General features: G+C 38.7%; 1 protein-coding gene across 1 annotated transcript in view; it reads right to left on the bottom strand.

The window, feature by feature from the left end:
* BANK1 (B cell scaffold protein with ankyrin repeats 1) overlaps positions 1–19,739 on the bottom strand; it is a 134,442-nt gene extending 114,703 nt beyond the window's left edge. The window contains exons 1-2 of the mRNA XM_056490779.1: positions 19,591–19,739; positions 840–1,238 (exon numbers count right to left, since the gene is read on the bottom strand). Of these exons, the coding sequence (XP_056346754.1) occupies positions 840–1,238; positions 19,591–19,603 (412 nt within the window). The 5' untranslated portion in view covers positions 19,604–19,739. The remainder of the gene's footprint in view (positions 1–839; positions 1,239–19,590) is intronic.
* Positions 19,740–20,405: the final 666 nt, after the last annotated feature.

Genomic DNA, 20,405 nt, shown 5'->3' with positions numbered 1-20,405 from the left:
CTTAGCCTTGAAGCACCAGGCATCATCACTACTTCCAGTCCTGGATCTAGCTCAGTCCACTGAACTTGTCTGATGCCAGCCACAGTATATGCATTGACCTAAGCAAGGAACTTTACTGGTTCTTCTAGAAAACTTTGTTGTTGCAAAGGTTTGCCATTTCCTGCACATGCATCAACTGATAGTATCTAAACACAGTAACTTCCTATATATACACACACACAGAGACTACAGACCCACTGTTTTCATCCCATTAAAAAACTGCCAAGAAGCTCCAGTCTGAAGCTAAATACTGGACACAGAAAGAACCTGCAAACATTACCTTCTGAAACTGAAACAGATAACTCTAATGAGCCCAAATCACCAAGTCTGAGATACGTACTGAGGAAAAGGTTATTCAATACTAAAGAGAAGATGGTTGGGGAGGACGAGTCTAAAATGCTCTCCTGAAAACACTGATCTCATATAGGCAGACTGTATGTAGACATACTCTGGGCAGGTTTTAAAGCCCTATAGTATACTTAAGCTTACCTGCTTAAGCACAAGTCAGCAGGGACATCCAGCTAAGTCTTTCATTCAGCTGGGGTCTCTCTACCCCAGTGTTCAAAAGAATATTCTTGGTTGTTCATGTGCATCTAAAACTAGGTTAAAGCGCTGAGTAGAAATCCTGAACTGCAGGATGTCTTTCTCAAGGACAAGATCCCATTCCAATAAAATGGCACCTTGCATGTAACAAAGAAGGAAGCACAATATTCTGCTTGGCAGACAAAATCTTGGCTAAATAGCAGGAGCTGAGAAGAGGTAAGATACCTAAGCATTACAAACAAGCAGTACTATATTACCTGGTTGAATAATTCCTTTAACAACAGAAATATATTCCTCGGGTTTCTGATCAGTAGAAATCTCTTTGCTGCCTCTAGCTAAGGCTAGTATCTCATAAAGAATCTCTGAATTCTCCACTCCACAAAGCAGAATGACCACATTATCCGAAGGTTTTAGAACTTGTTCCAGAAAATAACTTCTTTTTCGATTCAGGCAGTTAAGAAGTCCACATGAGAGTATCAGGAGTTTACATTTATAAGATCGTAAACAGAGTAGCTTCTGGTGCTTGAAAGACGAATTCTCCAGATCGTAGAGTAAGATTCCTTCTTTGTTCACTATGAGTCCAAAAAGAGATTTTAAATACAGAGCCCACTCTTCTGCTTCTTGTTCATATATCACGAGGATATCCTTCGTATTTTCTAGAGAGAAGAAAACATTAAAAAAATTTTCTAATATGTTTTAAATCCATTATAAGTATCAGACTGTTTGTTTCCCCCCATAATAAAACCGTGAGGTGCTTAAGAAATTACCTTCAGCAGAAATCAGCTCATCACCTTGAAATGACAACCATGTCCTTATTCCTAAGACCAAGGCAGAAAGACTGTCCACAAAAATACCAGAAAAATAGCTCAGGATATTATGTTTAGAATTTCAGAAAATTTCAGAAAAAATACTGAAACTGCAGTATAGGAAGCAGAGCACATTCCCACATTCTGCTCACTTCTAGAGTCTTGACAAATAGGTCATAGTATTGAAAATGGAACACTTAGCTTCTAATGACAGACGTAAAGAATGTATATTTGAACACATGAACAAGATCTGACTTTGTTAGAAAACTAATTTGTATGTTTAGAATATTTTGTCAGCATGGTGTTAGCATAGTAATTTGTGATGCTTCTTTACTATCCTTATTCTAAGAAAATTACTTGAGACCTGACAAAAATAAATCTAGAACTGTAATTTTTTAGTTCTCTTTCCCTTTAAGATGTAAAACATGATGCTAGTAAGACAACTAATACTCTTCCACAGCGTTACTAGGGTGACAGTTCGAGACAGAGGCAACAGGCACAAGCTGAAACACAGGAGGCTGCCTCTGAGCATCAAGAAATGCTTTTTTTTAGTGTGAACACTGGCACAGGCTGCCTGGAAAGGGTGTGGAATCTGTTTTCTTGGAACTATTAAAAAGGTGCCTGGATATGTTCCTGGCTGTAGGTGTATAAGAGAGCTCCCAGATGACACATCCAACCTCAGTCATTTCGTGGTCATTGTGAAACCATCAAAAACTGTGATTCGATGAGCAAAACAACTATACACATCAAGCCAGGGTAACTTAATATCCCCAGAGCAATTCACAATCACAGCCCTGTGGAGCAACCATGTGAGGCTGAGGAATTGACACAGCTCCTGCACTTTACCTTTCGCTGCGCTTCATGGTGTCTGCCTGCTGGTCGGGGACAGGCAGCCTGACTGACACTCACCTGCCACGTACCACAGCTCCTTTGAGGCCTAAGCTGCTGCACTGTGAGGATCAGGAGATAGGGAACATGGGGTGTACACAGAGTTAGAATGTTTCTGGGGCACACAAAGGATGTGGGCAAGGGGATGCACTGTTGGAAACACAGTACAGATGTAGCTAAGGAGAATAAAAAACTTGTCAAGGATCCCACATAAGTCCATGTATAAAAAAAGAAATGCAACCTTTATCTCCAGTCCAGGATTAATGCTTATATTATGTCTTCCCCTCCTTTTAGAAGAAATTATTTTGACACCTTGTTCATCCATTCTTCACTCTGGAGATACTTGAAACAGTTTACCCAGCAAAAACTGATTGAAACTTAGGATAGCAACACTATCATTTAATTTTTTGAGTTCATTATATGTCTACAAACTGCTTAGAGGACAATAGCCATATTTTCAAGATTTGTAAATGCTCACCTTTCACAGTTTTCTTTCACAGGAAATCATAAAAGGCCATGCTCAACGTGGTAGCAGGTGATGATATTTCAAGTTAACTAACTCTTACCAGTACATTAAAGCAGTGTCATATTTGTCAAAATGTATTTGGAGTGGTGAATATTGTATTTCCCATGGTAAAAGCAATCTGAAAAATACCTGTTTCTGATGAAATGCTGAAGGTTAATAGCAAGTAAAATAGCAGTATATTTCTCATTTAACTCAGAGCAAAATTGTTTGGTTTATGATGGTGGGATAAAAAAATCTACTTGCTGCAATGCTCTTTCCAGAATCTCATCTGATCTTCCATAACACTCAGAGACAGACATGCACAAAGTAGAAACAAAAGACTATGAACTGCTGCACAGTTTCAAAAGAAGAAACTGTATTAACAGTGCTGTAAAGCCAGAAGCTCTTTCAGTCTGACCACACAGTTTCATACCACAGAAAATGGAACAAGCAAGTAACTTCTATTTTCAGTCCCTATTAACTAAAAGCACTGTAGCACTTCTTTAAAAATATGGATATAAAGACAATACTTAAACCATAAGGAAAATTTAATAATTCATTCTTTATACTTTGTTTGAATTCACTTAGTTCTAACTTACAGCCATAATACAATTTCATATATTTCTGCAATCTTAAAGAAACATCTATTCTTCTGCTCTCAGAAATCTGTCTCCTAAGGTCTTCAGATTTCTATGAAGTGACTCTTAGCCTTGCCTTCATTACAGTTTGTAAACTGGGATTAATACTCTTCCCACTACAATGGAAACACTGTAGAACTCTATTTTTTTCTGCACTTTTGTGAACCCGCCTGCCTTTTCAAAATACTTTCTGAGAAAACCAGAATGGCATACAGGGTAGGGGTTCCTTCATACAATGCATGGGAAGAAAAAAATAACCTTGGGTATGCACATGGGCTCATAAACAATGAATTTCACATTCATTCACCCCTGCGCAAATGGAAAATACAAGGCTTGGATACTCAAGAAATTCTAAAGATAAAAGTGAGAAACATGCATTGAAAGGATAAAAGAAGACATAAAGTAATTCCACTTCCATATGAAATATCTGCACCAGTCTGTGGCTTTGATCTTAGCTAAGTAAGAATGAGAAAGGAGTTTTACAATGTTTATTGAAGGCTCAACTGCATTTCTTCTTAACTATATTGATTTTTATGTATGAGAGAGAAAGCTTTATTTGTATAAGAAAGGGGAGTGAAATATATCTAACACCACACTTGATGGAATAAAGGCTCTGCAGCACACATCTCATAAAGCTCTAATGCAATATGGTTCCCCTATTTAATTTGTCTTTTCTATCTATGTACAGAGGGAAGAGCCATGCTGTTGAGCAAGGGTTTTCATATTGCACTTTGGTGCAATGCTTATTGAAGCAAGCAGCAAGTGCTATCAAGTTACCTAGGGGAAACCAAATGTGGGTATGATTTGAATTATAATCCTGCATTTTTTTTCTGACAGTGATCTGCCTTCTATACTAAGAGTTAACTTCAATATCAAGCAGGAATGTAGGGCTTGCATCTTACTTCGCCCAAATTGTATTAAAAGTCAAAATACCACTATTTTGAAATGCTTGCCTGAATTGAAACGGAGTCAAAGTCTACCCTACAAACAACTATGATGTCCCCTATCAAAAATCTACTCCATGTATTTTTTCCTGTCATATAGTGTTTTTACCTTCAGAGATTCTACTAGGATGCATATGCAGGCATTTTACTTGAAAATTAAAGCCCACCAAAATTCTGCCTTCAGAACAGTATTATTTTAACCTGAAACAAACAAACAAGCAAACAAACAACAAAAAAATACAAGTTCAGCTTCAACGCAACACTACCTGATACTGAATGTACAATGACAATGCTCAACTTTTCAGCCAGAGCTTTTTCCCCTTCATTATTTTCACCTCTTACTGAATAATTCTTTGAATTTACTGCACTTGAAATACAATGTAAGTTGAGATTAATTTTGCTCCCTTGAAAGTTAATGTAATAGAAACTATCATATCCTGACGAAATTAAACTGTGCTTCATCTGCTCCTACCTGGAAACTGACTCAAAGGTAGAAATAAAACGTATTATTAGTTCAGCAATGAGAAAGAGTAAGAGAGTTTATACAGTCATCCATAACCTGAAAGGGGTTCTTCTGACAAGCAAAACTCTTCTCTAGTTACTCGTGCATGGTTGCCCAAGAAAGTGCATCTCATGTCATCTGAAGGGCTCTTTGAAAAAACATACTAGATCCTATGAGACTACTGTGACCAAGCAGGAATCAAGAACTTGTGTTACAGAACAAAAAACCATGTCTTTTATGGCAAGAATTATAGAATATAGTAGGGGAAGAGGGAGGGAAAAAAAAGCAAGTATATTAGAGAGTTAAAGGAAACCTCAAGAACCCTGCAATGCACCAAACACACCAGGAAAGCAAAGGAAATAAACTGAAAATTGGGGTCTAGTAGTGCTCTTTAACAGATATCTCAGTATATGAACCTTACAATCTTGTAAAAGATAATTTCTTTGTGCTTAGAAGTAATCAAGAACCACTTGGTAACACTCATCTTTGAGAACAACACTGCACAGGTGTCAATTCATTCCCTATTTTTTTAAAGGCCTTTTAGGTTTGTAGGAATTTGTAAAGGTTTGTAGGTGAAATGCTTTCCTTCTATGTATCTTTGGCCTGCATTGTACTACAGATGTTTCCAAAAATTCAGCACTAACATACTTTGTTTGACTTCAATAAGGCTGGTTACAATTAGGATAGAATTTAAAAATTGGCTCTGCAGTTCCACTACCTTAAGATGTTTTTGTGAAAAAAAGTCAGGTTTGAACACCAACTTCTCCCTAAGTTTTAATGGAAAGATGGATCACCATATTTCCCAGGGTTGTTCATTCTTTTTCAGTTAGGGTACTGGAAGCTAATAATGGAATTCTCTGCTGTTCACTCAGCCACCCATGAACTGCTCTAACCACATACCAAGCCTGTCACAGTCAGCCCTAACAAAAATTTAATGCAAGTCTGTTTACAATCCTCACCTCAATCCCATCAGTCCTTGATACCTGTGTGAAGAAAACGCCCACTCAAATTGTTCTCCACCATTATGCTGGGAAAGAACAGGATCAACTGCTAGACAAAGGATAAAATTAGTCCCTTTTATTTCTTCCTGTCACAGATGTCCTCAGTTGGGGAATGGAAGGTTGTTTGATTTTTTTAAAAATATCAGCCTTAAAAGGAAAGACATTTGAAAAGGAAGTATATGAACTCTGTCAGTATGCAATGAACTACTGTCCATCAGCAAAAATTTGTTAAAATAAGTACAGTAGTTAAATATCTCAAAGGAGATGTGGAAAGGCACACAAGTTCTTGCTCACCTTCTCATAATATATTGATGAAAAATCTGGGCAACATAAATGATATGGAATGACATCCATTGCATCTTTAATTATTTTGTGAATAGCAGACTACACTCTCCAGGATTACCATGAGTATCTCTTCCTGCTAAAAACTTACATGAAAAGAAGCAGTATTTTTTTTTTCAGGTAAGCAGTGCCAGGATAGAGCTATTCAAGACTTTGCAAGTTGACTGCACTCACCTACTTTGCCCCGTAGGATGAAACTATATCTATAGTTACAGGTCATGACACAATGAATAAAAAATGGAACATGAGAAATATAAGGAAGCATAAAATAACCCAGACTCCCTTCTTCACTCAGAGATTTTCAAAACTTTTCTTCTAATCTCAAGAAGATTCATTTCCATCTGGGCTGTATGTAGGACGAGAATGACAAGCATACATACTAGTTCAAATGAGACTTTAGAATCTAAAGATTTTAATCTCTTGGGCCCTTTGCAATCTTTTGACAATGATTCAACCATTCATATCTTCACACTGCTTGCCGTGATGACCAACAGTGATATGATAACTGGAAAAAGTTTCGCTAGCACTTCAACAACCCCTGCAATCTAACATTTGGAAACAGAATGAGAACATTTAATTCAGCATAATGAGTGCCCCTCAGCCATCCAGGAGGAATTGATTTTCCCAGTCAGCACACCTCAGACACATCCAGTAAATGTGTCTCAAAATGCAACTCCAGCTCTTGGTTGCTGGAATTCTGCAAGGCAAATCCCTTGAAGCAAGCCAAAATGCATTCATCGCGGGAAGGACAGCAGAAAGCACTTTAGAACTACTTGCAGATAATGGAATATCTTTTTTCAAGGCAGTTCATGTTGCTTCTCTGAGGTGTTCCAGTAAAGAAAATTAAAATTATGAAAGCCACTTGTGAACTTTAGAGTGAGATCACAAAGTAGCTGTAGCACTGTGGTACACCTGTTTCAATTAAAGTAACTATCCTAAAACACAGGGTATTCCTACCCTCACTGTATCAGCCAGCAGTGGCTGCACTTCTATTCTTAAATGCCTATTTAACTAGCATGTAATGAGAACATTTTCATTGTTTATGTACCTTCTGTTGGTAATTGCTAAATTGTATGTGAAAACAAATACTTGCTCTAGCTGTACAAAATCAAGCTTCATGTTTTCATCCTTCTTCTTACTAAGCTTAGTGAGGTCTGGAGTGGACAAAATTAGGTTCTACAGAGAGGAAAAAAATTTGTACAAATGGCATCAGTTTATGTTTGATCTAGTTGGTTTTCCCTGTAAAGAAATTCCATTGATCTTCCCTACAGTAACAATGGGAACACAGAACCAAAAAAATTCCTGGGGTGTCTTTCCACAGCATCAACCTGATAAAGGTAGACCAGAAAGATACCTGACTATCAAACATGATAAAGCTAACATTGTGCCCTAAAGCTGTTTCTCATTAAGCAATATGGCCTTATTCCTGGTTTAGGCCTTCCTCTCTGATCTGTCCTACATTTCCTTACATCTGAATACCTACTGATGCACAAGGGCTCTTGTTTCTAATGAACAAGGCTAAAGACAAACATAGGATATAGGGATATAGAGGTCAGAACTTATTTTTCTATTTCAAGGTAGACCTCCTCCTTTATCACAATTGCAATGAGGCAAAATTTCCTGTTATTACAGTCACTCCCTAGAGAGCAAATTGCACCTTCAGCAGGTTTCAGCACAAAGCAACCAGGCAATTCAGAAATCATTTAGACATGAACAAATCATGAAGAGAAAAATATACCATAATGACAGCATGAAGAGCTGGAGTAATATACTGCTTTTTATGACTGCCGTGGAATAAGTCTTTAAGGTTACATGAAAAGCTGAACAAGTCTTTAAAGTCACAGGAAAACCTGAGCAAAGTATATCAAATTTGCATTAACAGATGCTATTGCTACCAAAAACAACTACCACCTGAAGATTTCCCTTACCCTATCACTACAAGTATGCTTTTATAAACATGAAATATATAAAAAAAATTAATTTCAAAACATCCTGTTAGGGCAGATCGAAGCAACCTCCTCTTTATCCGTTTTTTTTTTTAATTGCCAGTGTTTCACTTATTAGGATCTCTTTAGATGTTCCCATCCTGACTTAGTGCAGAAAATTCCAGATTTATGATCACATTTAAACTCTACTCACTTAAATTCAATGTCTTTGCTTTTTCTTTTGCCTTCTCTTGCTTTCCTTCTCTGTCCCCTTTGATTCCATTGTTACTTCAATTTCTCATAAATTCTCTTATCTTTAATTTCTTCAAAATAAGAAACAAAGAATGGAACTCCTGTTATGCAGATATATTTTAGAGAAAATATTCTCATGAAATTCAGTACTTTTACCTCAATCACAAGAGAATACATCTCAGAAAATAATGCTTACATAACAAAAGAAAACCCACTGATCTTGCAAGAAATAACATTTTGTGTAAGTTGTTGTGATTCCAACAGCTATGGTCTGGGAATGTCACACTGTAGCAACTGATTTACAAAACAAGAAAAGTGTCTCATACATTAAGCAGTCTAATTTGTTTGCCAGGGATTTGACAGAACACTGATCATCAAGCAATGTTTATCAATAAATAGCACCATTTATTGCAATTTATGCTTAGAGATTTTTGTGTTCCCTGCACTTGTAATATGATAATATACACTGAATTAACCATAGATGACATCCCAACAATTCCTAAATCACAGATTATCATTGACACTAGAAATCTGCAGAAATCTGGCTGAACTCTCAGAGCAGTCCTAGAATGGTTTGGGCTGGAAGGGACCCTTTAAGACTATCTCCTTTCTAGCCCCTGCCATGGGCAGGGACACCTTTCACTAGACCACGTTGCTCAGAGGCCCATCCAACACTGAATGTTTCCTTGTATGGGGCGTCAACAGCTTCTCTGGGCAACCCGTGTATCAGGCAACCTGTATTCCAGTGTATCGTCCACACTTCTTGGGTTTCTAAAACTACTGTTTCCTTTGCCACAAGTCAGCAGAGTACTGAGGGAGAGCTTCAGAGGTTCCAAAAATTAGACGGCATGATCTTCTCCTGCTTTTGCAGACTGATTTTAAATCCATTTTTTAATGCACCTCATTTACTTGAGCATTCATCCGGAAATTTAAGTAAATGTGAGAAGCAGTTTTTGTTTGATATATAACATGTTGAAGTTATGAGGCTGTAGAATAAATTGTCCTCCAGTTTCAGCTCATTTCTTTCCTCCCTTTCTGCAAAATACATGACAGTCACTAAAAATACCCAAACAATAACAATGGAACAACCCAAGACAAAGCTCTCATCAGTGTTGGACAACCACTTTATATTTTTGTTTTGACCTTTTTAACAGCATTCATGCTAATGTTGCACGCAGAAGGAAGTAAATGAAGTAGAAAATCATTATATAAATGTGCAGCTTCATAAAATGAACAATGATAGAGCTAACAGTGAGTTAGAAACCAAGCTAAATAAAACACTCAGGAACAACTTCAGTGGAAGGCTGACTTCTCTATATTAAACCCACCTCTGCTCCCTCTCTACTGCCTTAAGACAAAGATTCTACAGACTAGCTATATAACAAACCACTTTTATTTCAGTCCATCAGATAAACAAAACCTCTTAGTTATATGAATGCCAACCTGCCTTCACAAATTCAAGCACAGGCCTGCAAAATCGACTGTGATGCCCAAATACTGCTACAGCTTGTATTCAAAAGACATTTTTCCAGTAAGAATATCTCCTCAGTATAAATTTAACACATGCAATTATCTTTCCCCTTTGCAAAATAAATTCCCAAAATTATTACTGGTCCTAAAATAAGAACAAAGTGGAGAGTTACTTGGATAACAATTTTGGGTCCTCCTCTAATGGGGAGACCTTGCAGAAAGATTTTATACAACTATTACTGCTTTAGACCACAAGGATGCTTCCTAGAAATAAACCAATTCTGTATGTTAAGGTTCTTGCAAATAGATTTACCATACAATACATACATACTTGGTATACATTGCTGTCATTGCACATAGCCTCACTGAGGGATAGAAACAGGAAAAGTATGTTTACAGAATTATGTACAATGGAAGAAAAGTATCTCACCAGTGCTTCCACCTTTTCAAACACATTGCCATCCATTTCTTGTTAGAAAGGTACAGAAAAGAAAGAGAAAACCATCTCTCCTGAATTGTTTTTGAGACCAAATTAAACCTTATCTCACTACAGTCAGAGAACCTGTGTAGTTCAAATACAGTAAAACTCAGAAGCTTGAGGTAGACAGGACAGGACCACAGAATTAGGAAGCATCCTACTTTTTACATCATCAAGTCCCTTGTTGTTTGACCAAAACTGTGTAACTAAATTTTTACTTTCCTCTTGAACATTCAGAAAAAGAAAAGATCTTAAAATAAAAAAGGTTGATGCTGTCATAGGTCTATCTCCATTGTACTTGTATTTTATTAGTGTCTAATGTAAGACTCCTCAGGATCCCACAGTTTAGCACACTACCAAATGCCAGCTGCTCAGCAATAACTAGCTGCACGTTTGTTGAAAGTATGAAACACAATGTACAGCTTTAATTTTCCTCCTCTGGAGTTTATTCTGCCTATGTTCCATTTTCCATTTACCTCAGATTAATGCTGTAACTGCACAAACATCTCAAAACTTTATAATCATACCACATGTGCACTGCCTGTGAAGGCCACAGGACCAGACCAGAGCAAGTCTAAAATAAACTTTCTTCAATGTGCCCTGCATGCCTCCCAGGCCATGCTGCTGAGCTCTGCCCATCCTGTTTATTAGGGATTAAAAATTCAGTGATCCAAATTTTAGCAATATACCAAGAAGAAAAGTATCCACAAACAAAACAACATGTTCAGGAGTAATTTTTAAAAAATAACAGTGCTTATGCCTCTTGAGAGACTCCTTATCATGCTGACCTTTCAGTAAAAAATAAAAACCTACAAAAGTAGAGGAACTTAAGTTTGGAAACACTCCTCCAAACAGTTCTACTACTTTAGTAAAGACTTACATTATGAACTATCATTTATCCAGTACTGGATTGGCTTTTTGTTAGATAAGAGTGAAAACTTTTTCACTTATTAAGCAAAACAGATTGTTTAGGGGAGAGCATGTACATTTGGAAATTCAAATGTTACAATGCTCATCTGTAGCATAATTGTGGTGAGAGAAAGAAAATAATTTTTAAATTTTATATTTATAAATATGAAATATTTTGAAAGTATAGTTCTGCCTTTTTACTATGTTATTTAAGGCACAGTTGTGTACAAAATGAATGCTATTCATTTCTATACATGTTATTCAAAATGAGCATGGACTTAACAGCATGTGGGAGCACAAAAACTATGGTATACATTATATATTTGCAAGGTAAGATATAGAAACAGGGCTTGCCATTTTAATGAATTCTATAAGCATCTGTGTTGAAATACAGGCTGTGAGTTTGCCAATAAAACATAGCTGTTTTTAAACTCTCTTAGAAAACCAGCTGACAATAGCTTGGCAAGAACACTAGCAGAAAATTAAAATGAAACTGTCCTGAATGTACCCTTTAAGCAGAAAATTCTTCTGTTTCCAAACTGCTAAATGTAGGATCTGGATTAAAGTTTCACTGAAACTACATTTTCTCCAATTCGATCGTCACAGACTATTTCATTCAAGGCCAAATTAGATTTGGTCTCCTCTAAAATACCTGGTCTTGAACAGGGAACAGAATTGATAAGGGAAAGAAACACATTTGAAAGTTTTAATGATAAGATTATTGTGTTACAAACCGAAATGCATGCATAAGAACCTTAAAGTTTTGATTTAAAACACTGGCAAAATTTCCTTTGATAGTGCACAGCAACAAGGCTTTGTTGATTAAATAGTTATTCTGAGACACACTAGGCTGGGGAATTAGCTTTCCATGTTTACAGGTAGGAAGTCTACAGTAACCAGAGACTCAGTGAAATATCTACAAATAGACACCTCAGAGGGGTGGAGGAAAAAAGGTATATTGAGTTTTGTGCATTTTTATTAGATCTTCCAGATACTATAGAACATCCTTTCCAAGCAAGACCACTTCTATTATTTGATTAAATCTTTATAAAGTTTTCTCATAATATCAGCCTACCTTTAAAAAATGCTGTTTGAAAGATTCAGATGAATTTGAAATGCAAATTACCTTTAGATACCAAAAGTAAGATTAAGTTGCTAGAGTTTACTTTCTGGACAGACTTAGAATAATTCAGTCACTTGTAAAGATGCTGGGGTCTATCTGGCTTACTTAAAAGGCCTTGCTTAGGACAGGAAAATCGACAAACGCCAGAAGTTTATGTCCAAACAGGAGACAGAGGAGTCCTGCAACTTCATTCAAATATGTGAATAAACAGAGAGAGTCCTCTGGGACACAGGCCTGCCTGCAGGGTTTTCTCTCCCGAGATTTTATCCTGAACTCCCAGCTGCATGTTGCCCTTTTTCTTTCCCCATCTGAGGTCCAGGGAAGGCACTGCCTTCCCGTATCACCTATTCCCTACTCCCCCTTGAACCTGCTATTTTACCGCGAAGTTCAGAAGCTCAGGCTTGTGCAGACCCTTGTTTGTTTCAGGAGCCAAGCTCTCTGGGCTCTGCAACCAGCCTGCTGCCCACAGCTGGTGCAGACATTAAGATCCATTTTAAAGACATTAACACCCACACCTTCACCCATCAAACTGTTTGTAACGACATTAGCTTTCCTCTCAATCCCTCCTCTTCTTATTTATCAATCTGTCTTTACAAACCTTGTAATTATTAACTTACCCTTCTAACAAACAGGAACACTTGAAACAGCCTCTCCTGACTTTTCCATGTCTGGTCCCTGCACCAGGAATGGCAAGTAAATATGGAGAATAAAGTAGACAATGACAGCTGGTATTATCCATTAATCACTAGAGCTCCCTGCTATGGCCACTGAGAGCCAAAGTCTTCCATCCTTTCCTTCCAGCTGAGAAGTCCAAATCTCCAGGGTGTATAAAACCTTGATCTGAGCATGATGGGTCCACCTGTGTCCAGCTGTCCTGACTGCTGTCTCTGCCCTCATGGTTGGGGGTTATGAACAACAAAGGCCAAAGGCAGCATCTGTGCTAACGGGCTTCCTGTCCAAGGCAGCCCAAATGACCTCAAGGGACCCCTATCAGGGACTCCAATGACCTCAAGTCAGCACAAATGAGCTCAAGTAAGCCCCGTGACCTCAAGCAATCCCTGATGTCCTACACCCTCAGCTTTGGGGGGGAACAGCCTGCAGCACCCCACAGCAGCACAGCATTACCAGACTAGCAGGGGCAGGGATGTGAAGCAGACTTTCCCACAGCTTCCCTCCCAGCCTGGTCCCTCCATTCGTCTTCTCAAGGAGCTGGCTCCTCAGCAGAAGGATCTGAGCAAGCCAGAGACCTCACCTGGCTCATGGTAGACCTTCAGTTTTCCTGCACCCAGTCAGTACAGAGGTAAAACTGGGCTAAAAAAAGCCCCAAAAGTGGTGAGTATTGTTGCACAGAGAAAAAGTATAAAGCAACTTAGTGGACACAAGCCAACTTCCTGTTCAGGTCTCATTCTTCCTGGCCTCTCCCAACCCCGTACAATGTATTTGAAGGGAATGACCAAAGGCAGTTATGAAGATAACACACACAGTGACAATTCACATACACACACATTCATTAAGTGTGGTTGAATAAAATGCACCTTCTCATCTTTCCCACTTATCAAAAGAACAATTGAAAATTTGTTCTCCTTTTGGCATAAAATTCAAATTAGACAAAGAAGTCCCCATGTCTACTAGAAAACACACATTTTGGTTTAGCATGGGCTCCAGTGGGGTGAGCCCTTGGTACAGAAGCAGATCCTGACACCCTTAACAATTCATTTCCAATTGTCTTCTTTACAAATGGCTTTTTGATTCCTTCCCAATTGCTGCTCTGGTCGTCACCCTTTGGTCCTGGGGCTCCCTGCACTATTTTCCACCAGGGGTTGTAAAAACTATGCCATTATCCTTGCCTGTCCCTTTACCTTTCCTTCATCCCTTCTTTCATATCTTTTATATACCTGAGATGCCTTTCTAACCAATCCCTGGAAGGATCCACTCAGCCACCTCTCCAGCCCCTGCTCCTGCTGTGTGTGGGCTCTTAACCTCCCTCACTTCGAAGTAAAACTTGAATGGAAACTATAACTGGCATGGATTGTTTATTTCAGTTCCCTCAAACAAAAGGCAATGGAAAATTAATGATCAAATAGTAATTTTTCAAAGGACTTTTTTTTTCTCTTAAAATACTCTTCTAAACTGAGTTTACAATGGGAACCAGTTGTTCTAGGTAGGCACAGTTTGCTTGTACAACATGAGATACACTGGCCACCTTCTTGGGAATTTTTATAAATCAGCCCAAACACACACTCCTGGCCAGCACTACACGGTTCAGTCACAACTGAATTACAGGAATGCTACTGCAAACATTGCAAAAAAATCTTAGTGACAAAATTCCTTAGGAAAATCACTTCTGTTTGAAGGGGTTTATGCTGAATACTGCATATTTATTAATTTCCCAGAATATTTCATATTTTTAAAGGGAACATAATCAAACTGAGAAGATATCTGGTTTCTGCTGTTAATATGGTTTTGTTAATTTAAGAAATTTATTTCTGTCACCATGCATATTATAATTTAACAAACAGCAAGTGCCCAAGTTTTTTCAACCAAAAATCTTAATGAATCAGAGGAACACCACACTTGTGGCTTCTGATTAAAGTACTGCTTGTTTTCATTTAGTGCTCACTATCATATTAGCATTAAACTGCTTTGAAGCCTGTACTGAATATAGCCTTTCATTTTTACAGATGACACAGCACTGCTTAACATGAAGGCTTTTATTTGCAGTCTTCAAATGACTAAAAATTGTCCATGTTCAATTCATTCCAGGCATACCATTATTTTTTCCTTTCAGCTATTTAAACTGTACATGTTTCACAAATAAATGAAAATTATGAAAAACAGAAGGGTAGACTATATGAAAATATGTTTAACATATATTACCTTATTTCTTAAAAGTTTAATTCATAAATCATGTTCTGTTTTTCAGAAAGCCTTTAGAATTTTTGAAATTTTCCACTAGGAAATAAATAATACTTACTATTTCAATTGTACTTCTAACCTGATATTAAAAACAGACAAACAAACACCACTTTTTACTGACTACAGTAAACAAACTTGAATTATTTATTCTTCATGACCTAACACTTGCCTGTAGAGAGAAAAACTAAAAAAAATTTAATATTTCTTTTTGGGTTTGGGTTTTGTTTTACCTTTTTAATTGGAAGCAAGTATAACAATAAATAGTGAGTGAAAATATTATTACTTCATTACATTCTGACAGGAAAATACCTTGCTTTGTTTGAGAGACACAACACATGCACATCCCCAATGCTGAGAAATGTGGAGGATAAACCACACTTAGGTATGAATTTAACTGTATGTGACAGGTTCTCAGTCAGGTTTGGAGACAGGGGCTGTTTATTTTTAATTAAAAGTCTGATCTTGCAAGGAAGCTCTTTTATGCATGTCTAGAGTAGGGGATCTAGGACCTGGTGTTAGCTCTTAGATCCAGCTGCTCTATTCAGTTGCCTCTTAACTTGGTGTCAGGGCAAAACTCTGACAACCAGGAAAGCCTCTCTTCTGATGTTGGTTTCCCCAGAAAGGAAACCCAAAAATGCAGGGCTGGACAGAAACTGTGGTGTGACTCCAGCAGAAAGACTAGACACAGCCATACATTTTTTCCAGCTATGAAAAACTGCAAGATTAGGCAACTTACTTTAATTAAGTTTACCAGTAGGTACAGAGAAAAAAACTATGAAATTTGACAAAGGCATTGCATTTCAGCTTCATGGTCTTACATGAATTTTCTGTCTTACAGAAAAGCAACAGCAATGAACCTCAGCCACAGACTGCAGCTACTGATAAACACCTGTGTAAAGTTTCAAGTTCTTACCATCTGTTAAGATTGTGATCCGAATGCAAATTGGTGCTTTCCAAACTCAGCTGTACCACTGCCTGAACTGTCTCAATGTCAAACATGTAAGACTCTTCTTACCCAACAGTACACAAAAGCTCACAGAAACACCGAAAAACAAAGGAATGATGGGGATGGTAAGACCAATTTGCTTTAACTATCAGGACTGTGATAGCATAAATTATATACTGTGGCTTCATACAAAGCCCTGCTTGTTTACAGTGCAGGGAGCCAATAAACACTAAACATCAATATCATTGCATGAAATAGATTCCAGTTTAAAAATTAAATCTGGGTATTTGTGACTCCCTATCTTCGCAGTGATTTCAAAAAAATATTTTCCGTACCATTCTGAAATTATTACTTCTGTTTAAAGTAATAAAACACAGGGGGTTTTTATAACAGTTCACATTGCAGTAGTCTGATTTTGATTTATAAAAAAGGTCAAGACAACAGTCAGAAATCACTGGACCTCCCTTGGAGATATAATTATATCACAAGCTATTGCTGCTGTTTGCACTGGGGTGCTTAAGCTTGTTAGAGGAGAAAATATTCTTTATTACCTACAAGCAAATAAAGGAGTATATAAACTAATCAAATTCTCAAAGACCAGCTTCAAGAGATATACAGACAAGGAGTCACATTGTGAGTTTTGAGTTCTGGGCATGTTCTTTTAAGAATCTGAGATTGCTGCTTTCTTTCACCTTTATCACAACATCAGTGGTATCAATGCTCCAGTTTTTCAAATGTTGGGTGGCAATTGCTTCTACGCAAACTTCAGTAACTGATGCTTGCAAGAAGAGGGAGATAGGAGAGTACCACATGAGGAATACAGCTTGTTAGGATCAACTTTTGAATCTGAATGAGCATCCCAACACTTCCAAAGGCAAATGATAGCTTTGAGGTACTTCAGTTCTGGCTTCTTTGATACTCAAATTACTAAATACATTATTAATAATGCTAATATTACTTAATAATTAATATTGAATATGAATATTCATTTTATGATGTTATTACTGAATCTGCTTCAAAACTCCACCACTAGACCTCTTGGATTTTGAATCAAATCATTGTCTGAAAACTCTTTTTTCCTTAAAAGTGAAGGAGCTGGAAAATTATTGTCTACTCAAAATTCATGCACTCCCTAATTCTTGAGAAAAACAAAAACCAACTATTACTTGTGTCTGTTCTCTGTCTAGATTCCCTCCCAGAAAACAGCTTGCATAAACATTGACCCAGAAACAGTTTAAGACACAGAAATGCACACTGTGCAAATAAAGGACATACAAGGAAAGATCTCAATGAAGATAATTACATTCCTGGATGTGGAGAGGAGTGATGACTCCAACATGGCATAGCAATGAAGTTATCCTGTCAATGCCTCCTGTCTCAAATGAAGGCAGATGTCATCCAAGATCCTTTTATCTCTACTAGATACAGCAGCTTTAATGGAATCTGCATAAAGTTCATCCAGGTTAGGGTCTTCTACAGAGTCCTGACAAGTAGCAAGCCTGTCTCTCCCACCAAGCATCCCAAACAGCTTTCAGACTTGAGCTACACTAGCCCTTGAGCAATCCACCTGAAGCAATCTCAGTACCTCACAGATACTATTCCATCAGGAGAAAACAGACCTCTATGCACCTCTATACACAGACCTCTTTCTATAAAAGAAAGGTTTGATGCTGTTGTAAACCTGCAGGAGAGAGGTTTGTGCATGGAGGTCATAGGTGGATGAGGCTTAGGCAGAGCAAAAATGAAAAAATGACAGAGACAAATGATGCCAGAGTAGAAGGCCAGCACATCCTCTGCTGGCTGAGCCTACTGTAACTTGTTTCCCTGCCAATGTGTGGAACTGGCTGTGAGCAGCTGGGAAAGCAGCCATCCCTCTTTGCTGTTCTTACATATTTACTCAGCAATTACTCCAGCCATTTCACATGCATACTCAGGATTTGACTGTCTTTATTCACCAAGATCCAGACTCTAAACCATATACCCCTAGGTCATGCACAGATGTATTCTGCCATTGATACAGAATGATCACTGAGCATACTTCTGTGATTATCAGAACACTGCCCTGCCGACTGTTCACATCCCCAAACATCAGTTTGCCTAATCACTGTGACAGCATATGCTTATTTGGAAATGCTATTAAATGTAGTTTTGCTCATATATGTGACTTTCTTCTTTAAATAAGAAGTTGGATCAAGATAGAAAACAACCAGTAAAATAACCACACCCTTTTCACCACCAGCCCCAGGTAAAAAGCAAAGCAGTACTGAGTTTTGGTATTTTATCTACAACTAACTTATTATAAAACAGCTGGAAATGTCACTTTGTCTTTATTCCCTGGTGTTTTATCTATATAATGAGAGTAATAGGTAAAGATGGCTTGCAAGGCTAATGTCATTACAAATCTGCGCTCCATAACTAATAATTAATATGATTACTCTGATGTTATAAAATGATACTAAATATAAAGTACTTGGTAAAAGACCTGTCTTGACATCCAAAGCAGTCATTTAAAATGATGAATCAGAACAGACTCAGGCCCTCAGACTTCTCTTTCTTGATTCCTCATTCAGAAAATGAGGATAAAATACCGTCCCACCTAATAAAAGAATCACAGAAATAAAGCTGAGCTCCCCGCAAGCAAGTCACTGAAACCTCTGGTATCTGGCTACATGTCTTTCATTTCCTTTTTACTGAGTGCCCAGCTTGGCAGTCACTGGTTTCATTTAAGTGTTGCTGAGCCTTGCAAAGATGCATGAAGAAAATGGGAGCAGTAAATAGTATTTCTGTGAATAAGGGAACACGACTGGGAAGAATGTGCACAGGGACATGGAGACACAGGCTTCTGGTTCAGATTAAAGGCTGCCTCATTTACATGAGGCCTTTGGAAGTAATTTTACTTTTCATCAAATTTTTCCACCAGGCAATGGGATAATGTGCTCCAACATTACCAAGGGAGTAACAAAATACGCACTAACAGTTTTGAGGCACCCAGATATTGCAATAAACACCAATAAAAGCATAAACAAAGAATTAATACTCCTGTGCAAAGTTTTGCTGTGCACTACAGGCTGGATCCCATACGGAGAGCTGAGAGACTGCAAGGGGATGATCAATTTTTAATTAATAACTCAACACGTGATTAGCCAATTAAGACTATCCCAGAGCGGATACACATGCAGGACCGAATTAACATAGCTCGTACAACTTTCATTCTCCTCCTCTCCAGCAGAGCTACGTTGGTACTGTGACACGCTGAGAGATGCATTAGATACCGCCTGCACTTGAGGGCTGCTCCCAAGGGCAGGGCCTCCACTGCCCAGTACGCAACACCTGTGGGAACCTCGCAACCTGCCCCACACCGACCTGCCGGGCTCATGGCTCCGCTGTCCGCGCCGTCCCGGCCCGAGGGAGCTGTTCCAGGCCGATGGAGCTGTCCCGGCCCGAAGGAGCTGTTCCAGCCCGACGGCGCTGTCCCGGTCCTGGGTCGCTGTCCCGGCCGCCGCCGCCGCCCCCCGGACGGAAGCGCGGGGCCCTCCCCGGCTGCTGCGGCCGCGGGGCTCCGCTGCCCCTGGGCCCCACCCATATCCTGCCCTGAGCCCGCACACACCCCGGCATCGCCCGTCCCCGCGGTAAGAGCCCTCTGCTGTCGAGGTGGTCTGGGTGTGGGGAGAAAACAGGAGGGAGTCGAGCCTTTCCAGCTGGGCTTCGGTTTGCTCCCACACTCAAAGCTCCTCAGGGACGGAAGGCACCTGGGAGGTGTACCCCAGCCATCAAGTGTTCTGGTGTGGTATGATTAGCACCTCCACGATATTATGCTGTGTATTTATTTTTTGGAGTGGCGCGGAGTAAAGCAAAAACTAATAAAAATCAAAACGAGCAGCCCATGAGAAACACAGCAAACGCTTCAGCTCACTGCTGCACTGGCCACCAAATTTAGCCAGGAGACATCAGTCAAGGTGGCATCTTCCAAGTTCAAATAAGGAGCCAGACTTTCCCCATAAAACAGGATTACAGAAAAATGTAAAGAACCTTCTGAAATAAGTTTTCAAAGGAAGCAAACCTTTCCAGACCACTTTGTGCTTCTTGTCCACCCAAACTCCTGTATTCACCTTCCCTACCTGAACTTTAATGCTTTGGGGCCGATTTTAGTGAAACATGGCAAAGGTTTTAAAAATCTC

The sequence above is a fragment of the Oenanthe melanoleuca genome, chromosome 4, assembly GCF_029582105.1.
Source record: "Oenanthe melanoleuca isolate GR-GAL-2019-014 chromosome 4, OMel1.0, whole genome shotgun sequence".
In the NCBI taxonomy this organism is placed as follows: Eukaryota; Metazoa; Chordata; class Aves; order Passeriformes; family Muscicapidae; genus Oenanthe; species Oenanthe melanoleuca.
Note: the sequence above shows the minus strand (reverse complement) of the source record. Positions and strands in the feature narration are given on the sequence as shown.